General features: G+C 39.6%; 1 protein-coding gene across 1 annotated transcript in view; it reads left to right on the plus strand.

Annotated features, from left to right (window-relative positions):
- Positions 1–542: 542 nt before the first annotated feature.
- Positions 543–8,216, plus strand: part of pdzph1 (PDZ and pleckstrin homology domains 1) — a 25,999-nt gene continuing 18,325 nt past the window's right edge. Inside the window, exons 1-6 of the mRNA XM_016504936.1 lie at positions 543–660; positions 1,310–1,402; positions 1,732–3,969; positions 5,415–5,582; positions 6,554–6,724; positions 6,811–6,912. Coding sequence (XP_016360422.1) covers positions 1,345–1,402; positions 1,732–3,969; positions 5,415–5,582; positions 6,554–6,724; positions 6,811–6,912 — 2,737 coding nt within the window. The 5' untranslated portion in view covers positions 543–660; positions 1,310–1,344. The remainder of the gene's footprint in view (positions 661–1,309; positions 1,403–1,731; positions 3,970–5,414; positions 5,583–6,553; positions 6,725–6,810; positions 6,913–8,216) is intronic.

The raw sequence follows: 8,216 nt of genomic DNA on the forward strand, positions 1-8,216 counted from the left end.
TTGATTATAGCCATTCAACATTACAGTATAACTGAGAGCTATCAATTTGAACCTTTATAAGATTTAAAAAAATTACAACTTCTAATTTAACTTAAAACAATCTTCACATAAACCCATTATAATAAGTGTTATATTTAGTTAACTGTGCCCTTCAGCAAGTAGGAAATATAGGCCTACAGAATAAAGTTATCAAACACTAAATTCTAAATTAAATATAGATGAATCCTTATAGCTACAAAAGTTATTGATTTCACATCAGACATCACAGCAGCTGGGATATTAGGTTTTTTGGCTGCTATTTCTTTAAGCCAGTCCAATAACCAAATATATATATTTTATTTATTAATTGACTATTTAAACTATTTAACTAACTATTATAAACTATTTAACTAGCTAACTAACTAACTAACTAAATTTCCTTACCAAATCTAAAGAGGAAATGCTATCGGCTACCTTTCAAAAGGGTGTTTCATACACTGACACAGGGCTGGGTCTGAGGAGGATTAGATCATTTAAGCTCCTTCTGGGCTTTATGTCAAGAATAGAACAATAAGAAGTGGAGCAGTGCCCTGATATCAGCTGCTGTTGATGCAAATACCGCCTTTACATCATTACTTCTCTAAAGGAACCTCTGCGTAAACGTGCACTGATTGCCTTAAGGTAAGAATTTGTCTGGATCCGTATAGTTCCATATAGTTTGAATGTGTCTCTTATAGTTAAGTGATTGTCATGGCAAGATTAGGACTTTACTGACTCTTGCAAAATTTAGCAAGGCAGACACACACATTTGTCATAGTATGTCTTGTCTTCCATTAAAATAATAATATCTTTTTTTAGAATATCAAACCAATACAATTAAATGAGAAAGTTCCTGAATTACGAACTAATGTTTCATTTATGGAGTGATTTTTGTCTGTTTGTTGACTGACTTGTACAGCATTTATGCACACAGCTTTTATGGTTATATTGAGAGACCCTATGAAATATTTGGGCTTTTAAATATTGATTTGTTAAAGGAACATTTGAAATGAAATAGTGTAAGTGTTATTAGTTAGTTAGCGTTATATTAGTTCATGTATGAGGAACAATACTTCACAGCATTTATTCATCTAGATTAATGTTCATTTCTACAATAATAAAACATTTTCATTTTCAGCATTTCAGCTTGTATTAAATGACCATTACTTTGGATTGATTCATTAATTCATTAGTTTATGAATGAACAAGAATTCACAGTGAACAAAAGTTATTTGTAAACAAACAAACAACAACACAGAAGATGAAACTGGCCCATGTTTCTATGTTTTAGAGTACAGGACTGTAGATGCCAGGTCATCCAGCAGAATGAGTCGGAGGAAGAGGAGGAACAGTCGCAGGAGGCGGAGCTCCAGCAGCAGTAAACGTGAGTGCTGATCTATATATATGTGGCTCCGGGGCCATGTGTGGACCGTAATCCTCTAAACACTGTCTGAGTCACGCTTAGCCCATGCCTGCAGCACAGCCCAGACACAGGTGCCCGATTAGGGGACGCCTATTCTCACAGCACTCGCCATCACACTGAAATCTGCTTTGAGATCTCTAAAATGACAATGAAAATGTATGTCCTTGATAGGTTAAGCAACTTTATGATGGCTAAAATGAAGCTTTTTGGGGTTTTTCCTTCAAACATAAACAAGTATTCTGTTACAAATAAGACTGAGGAAAGATATGTGCTCTTATCTTTTTGTACAGAATGCATCTCGCCATATAATTTTCAGAGGCACACTATGGTGGACACTGTGGAAGCTGCAGAGAAGGGAGAAACTGACTCCTTCTGTAAAGAGCATGAACTGTCAGTGTCTGAAGACGAGAAGGAGACTGAGACTCCAACCACGGAGAAAGAAAACAGACCTGGGAGTTGCGAAGATTTCTTCCAGGACAAAAAGAATAAAGACAGACAAAAGCCAAACTCAGAACCAGGTCCAGGGTTAAGAATCACACATTCTGTGACCATCGATAACTTTGGACTGTCTTCTCCCAGAGTTGTGTTCGAACGGTGCCACGAAGCAACGGTTAGTAGTGTGATAGCAGTCACAACCACTGAGATCAAGTGCATGAGCCCAAATATGAAGCTTGAGATCAATGAAGTCGTGACATCAGATGATTCAAATATCAAGACAACCTTTATCACTCAAAACCACAGAGACAAAAGAGAAGAGACTCATTTTAGAACTGAAAAACATCAAACTCGAAAAAACACCCACGTCTATTCATGGAACCAACAAGGAGAAGATTACAAACAAAACATCAGTGAGAATATCAGCTACAAGATTAGCATTGCAGAGCTGAATTCAGAGTCATCACATGCTTCCAAGAGTCAGAGCTCATGGGACGATCCTGAAGAAATGGCTTGCCGTAAAAGCTGCTGTAAAAACAACTCCCGTTGGGGAAACACAGGTGGCCAGACGGACACAGAATTCACACTGGTTGATGGATCCTCATGTTGCTCATCACCCTCTGATTTCTGGCAACATCAGAAACAGCACTCACTGCCCAGCAATCTCAGTAATGAGGCATTATGGGATATCCCTCCCCCTGATGAATTTGCTGATAAGAAGGCTAGTGCACTGGATTTCCTTGCAGAAAATGTTGCATCTTGTCAGATCAGTCCCAGAGAAAGATTCGCTGACCACCACAACACCAAATGCACGCAGACAGCATCTGAGGTTACCTTGTGCGAAGAGTTTACGTTCCAGAATACACTGGACAACAGGGCAAATGTGTCCAGGTGCGAGTCCTCGGGTCCTCATGAACATTTATTCATGAATCCCAGAGCTTCAATAAACAGATCTTCTTTCACTAAAAACTTCATCGACAATCACGAAAGGAAGACGCGCTTGCGCAACAACAGCATCGCCATCCTAGAAAGCAAAACTCATCCTGCAGGCTACATGGACATTCCTCCCAAAAGACGAAAGAAGTACCCGGGATTGACATATCAAATGAGTCAAGCCAGAGAGAGCATTCCCTCATACAGAGAGTCATTTTCCTCTGGCACACTGTCATCGTTTTTTATGCAGTCGCTTCCCTCTCAGGCAGAGAGGATGGGCAGATTTTATGTAGAAGACGAAAGACTTCGTCCGCTTGGGAGCCGCAAATCTTCCAGTAGCAGCAGCTATAGACCAAGCTCAAGCTCCACAACAGGTCCCAATTCTTATATTCCCAAGTTTAAAGATTACCGCTCAACGAAGAACCCCTTCTATCCATCCAGGTCTGATGAGAGCCCAGAAGAAGTCTTCTTTAGAGGCGAACAATATCATGGGCCAGCAGAGCTGGACGAGATGGAGCAACCGAGTTCTGGTTTGATGATCGTTGATGGTGTGGATCAAGATGGTGCGCCTGAGCTGAATGAAGTCAATGAAAGTGGCTTTGACGAGGAGATGCTGGAGCTGGATGAGTCCATTTCTCCAGGTGACACCGTGGAGAGACATCACAGGGAGCTTCTTATTCATGTCATCCCACCGTCCCTGTGCAACTCTGAGGAACAAATCGACGAAGGATTATCCAACTGTGTCAAGCATAACACGTGTGACAGAGACGAAGCCGATGCTCCAAAGAAACGGAGAGGTTCGGTAATGACAATAATCACTGGGGACTGTGAGCAGAGATTTCTGCAGGGCAACCATGTCTTCTCATTTGATCAGGAGCATCAGATAGATGCTTTGAGCCCTGTGAGTGAGTCTCCTACTGCGTCTCCAATAGAGGACCTTGCCTGCATCAGAGAAGTGGTGGAGGAGCTCCAGGATTCCTCACAAGCACGAAAAACCACAACTTCTGTGAATAGTATGCTAATCTTACATATGGACACGTCCTCTCAACAGTCTGGAGAAGTGCAACCAAATGAACCCCTGGATAAAACAAGCACAGGTGTCTATACTACAGCCAAATTTTATAAAAATGACTTGTCTGAACGGCAAAGTGCCTCAAAAAGTAAGCAATGAAATATTTTACAGTATGCTTTCTTAAAAGTGGTTTTCACTGGTGGGTCACAACCTCCAATCTAAATCTCTGAATGCTGGAGAGACTGAAACTCAACATATTCACTCTCTAACGGACACACACAGTTTCACTCACTCTCTCGCTAAATTGTTTCAATCATAGTATTGTGGTTTTCTGATTACAGTTTAAATAAGTAACATTTTCAGTGTTTACGTTCATATTAAGTGACACACATTTTAGACACAATATTGCTGATAGCAACTTGCTCTGTTCTGCCAATGAAAAAGTCACAGTGGTGTTTTCATGATTCGTCCTTTTTGAATGAATCGGTTGAGTCAATGATTCAAAGACCCATTCATAAAGTGACTTGCTTTGAATGAATCGTTTAAATCATCAGTCGTATTTAATCATTGAATGAATTAATCAGTGACTCACTAATTAAGACAGTGACTTGCCGTCACCTACTGGCGGTTTTATGCTGCGTTCAAGTCCTCCTGGGACATTCGTACTTAAGAGTTGACAAGTCGTAATTACGACGTCAGGTGCGTTCAAGTCAGTTTAATCGGCACAAGATGGCGGTGTACCTTCTTTTAATAAATGACAAGAAAATACAACAGGGTCTGTTAACTCTGCTTATAGAAAATGAAGAGCAAAGAATTCGCATCAGGTGTGCTTTGCGTTTTTAATATTTTTTTTAGACCAGAATCCCTGTATAACTGATTTTCAGCATCAAGAAACGCCAAAATACAGAGATTAAAAAAAGCTGTTAGCTAAATGCAACATGGCAAATCAAAAGATTTTTCACCTATAGGTGGAAAAATTATAGCATTGTTTTTTACTTGGATTTCATTAACTAGCTGCGTAACAAGAACATGACCAATTTAAGTTTATAGGACAACTAAACTACCAATTAAAAAAAAAATGTACCGTCAACTACAGACATTGCATCCATCGATTCCGCCATGTTTCTCATTGACACGCCCCCAATTCGGAAACTCGGGCCTTAAAGAAAATTTTTAGTTTCCCACTCGTAATAACGACTTTGTGGTGGCGTTCATGTGCGTTCAACTCGTAAATACGATCTATCCGACATGACTTGAACGCAACATTAGTTCATTTTAAAATGGTAAGAATTTACATGAAAGGGGACAAACATTTAAAAACCAAAGTTTAGAGTCATTTAGCAACCAAAATCGTCATTTCTCCCATTCAGCCTGTCATTTGAATAATTTTACAGATTGTTTTACCAATGTCCAGATTTCTGGACATTTTTGTTTACAGTTATTTTGTAGGATCATCAAATTTGGATCTGTGTTGTTGGGTCACCAATCTGTGCCCTGAAGCTGAAAACGACTAAAACAGTGTTTTGTTGGCTTTGGCTTTACAATGTTGCCGTAATCAGTCCTACTGATTTTTGTGTATTTTATCATTCATAGATTCATTAGAGGTCAAAGAGCACCTCAGGCCTCCAACAGACTCCATTCATAAAGATTCAGAGGAGCATTCAGACCACTGGGCAAGGAGACGCAAGCTCTTCAAGGAGAGCAAACAGTGCAGTTCTGCAGGAGGAAGCTCTATTACTAGCAATATCACAGAGGAATCAGGTATTCACTTACATATACGCTCAATTCATGTGCCGATTGGTTTCGAAGGAAGTTTTTGTGCAATCAATGCATTTCTTCCTATTTATGGCAACTCATTTTAGGTCACAAAAAGTTAATTTAAACCAGTGTGACCATGGAGTCTAAATTCACAGTTTACTCATGCTCTTCTGAAGCTAATAATTCTACTTAATGCTATTTGAATATATTAAATATTAGAATAATATATGAATGTAGCCTTATTCGTTAAAGGAGGACAGAGAATTTACTAATTTCATTTACTTTAAACCATCCTGCAAGTCGGACTCACCTGCATTCAGCTCCCAACTAGTGTGTTTGATCCCTGTTGAAAAAAACAGCATATGCTGGTTAGGTATGTTTTGAAGCTAGGATGCTGGTTTGAGCTGGTTTAAGTTGGTCCTTTGCTGGTCCTTTGCTGGTTTATGCCGGTCATGTGCTGGTCCTAAACTGGTCCGACCAGCACATGACCAGCATAAACCAGCAAAGGACCAGCTTAAACCAGCATCCCAGCTTCAAAATATACCTAACCAGCATATGCTGGTTAGGTATGTTTTGAAGCTGGGATGCTGGTTTAAGCTGGTCCTTTGCTGGTTTATGCTGGTCATGTGCTGGTCGGACCAGTTTAGGACCAGCACATGACCGGCATAAACCAGCAAAGGACCAGCAAAGGACCAACTTAAACCAGCTCAAACCAGCATCCTATAAACCAGCAAAGGACCAGCTTAAACCAGCAAAGGACCAGCTCAAATCAGCATGCCAGCTTCAAAACATAACTAACCAGCATATGATGTTTTTTTCAACAGGGATACCCCAGATTTCTGGCATATTTTTGGTAGTTTGGTACTTGTATTAAGAAAGTTATTGTGAAAATTACTATTGACTATCAAAATGTAAGCTACAGTAGGTAGAATGCATTTTTATTTAAAACATTGTCTTCTTTTTTCGTCATTAAGACACAATGAACTCTGAGGACACTCATTCGGTGGACATGTCAATGCGGGATATTGAGGACAGAGGATTTTACACAGAAACCTTTCACTCAGTATCATGGATGTACCATGGAGATGAAGTTAACCAGAATGAAAGTGCACACTGTCTCAGCAGCTGTACTCGACCAGCAGCAAGTGGGTTCATAGCATTCTCGGATGAATATAGGCTAGAACTGGCTATTTATGATTTGCAGTGTTTAAAGATGCATTATATGTTTCAGTTCGTGAGCGGACAGTGAAAATCAGCAAAGGCATGGGCGAGTATCCCTGGGGCTTCAGGATTCAGTTCTCCAAACCCATCGTGGTTACTGAGGTCGACACAAGTAAGTTATTATCAAGGATACATATCTGGTGCATGTCAAAGTAAAAGAATGAGAAACTCACTAGTTATTTTCTAAATTAGATAGGAGAATAGGAGAAGCCCACACCACAACTATAACGATAACACACAAAGGTTGTGTTTTCCAGCTGATGAACTATAACAACATTCGGAGCCAATCAGAATCAATCCTGCTTTGAAGCGCTCAAGCTTTTAAAGAGACAGACGACAAAACTACAGTACACAGGAGACTGTTCTCGCTGCAGCGCGATGACATACTCGAGAAGATCCACTACATTTTAAATACATCATCAAGTCTAAACATGCCTTTGTGCAATGAGCTACACATTATAACTCAATATTGATTTAAAAATTTAATTATTTGATGAATCTGCATGACATTTTTTGCAACTTTGACAGTGTCTGTTACTGGTTAAGTAACAGTTAGCAGTTTAACTTGATGTCTATGTCTGTAAATTCACGAGTAGCCGTAGATTTTTCTCCCTACTGGCAACTTCAAAGCACGGTACTAATACTGAATATGCATTGTAGTTAAATTATCATTATCTTTATTGTTAATAATCTTGGTGACCCTTAAGTCACCGTAGATTACAGTGTCAGCCAAATGCATAAAAGAAAATGTACTAGATTTTAATGAGATTACTTTGCTAAAAGAGCTGTTGTGGTTGAAGTGCTAAAACTATAAACAGTCAAAACACTTACAGTACATTTAGTAACACTTAAAAACAAACGGTCGGTAAATTCATATGAATATGTACAGTCTCATTTGTGTATTTCGTGATAGGTTTAGGAGTAGAGCTTCATTCTTATATTTTTATACAAATTGCATGTTTCAAAAAATCACGCAAATTCACACCAAATCACCGATTTGAAAAATAGTGACATTTTCTCTTGAGATCGGGTTGGAACAGCTCTACTTCTATCCTTTAATCACATGGATTAGTTTTTAAAATCTATCATGAGCAGATGGACAATGCAAGAATAGACACCGAATTTTCTTTTCAGTTCTTTAAATGCTAACTTATTGTAAGTTCTAGTAGCAAAAATGGGGAAGTCGTGGCCTAATGGTTAGAGAGTCGGACTCGTAACCCAAAGGTTGCGGGTTCGAGTCTCGTACCGGCAGCGATTGTAGGTGGGGGGAGTGAATGTACAGCGCTCTCTTCCACCTTCAATACCATGACTGAGGTGCCCTTGAGCAAGGCACAAATGGCATAAATGGCTGCCCACTGCTCCGGTTGTGTGTTCACGGTGTGTGTGTGTTCACTGCTGTGTGTGTGCTGTGTGTGC

Source organism: Sinocyclocheilus anshuiensis, unplaced genomic scaffold, assembly GCF_001515605.1.
Source record: "Sinocyclocheilus anshuiensis isolate Anshui unplaced genomic scaffold, SAMN03320099.WGS_v1.1 scaffold210, whole genome shotgun sequence".
NCBI classification, from domain to species: domain Eukaryota; kingdom Metazoa; phylum Chordata; class Actinopteri; order Cypriniformes; family Cyprinidae; genus Sinocyclocheilus; species Sinocyclocheilus anshuiensis.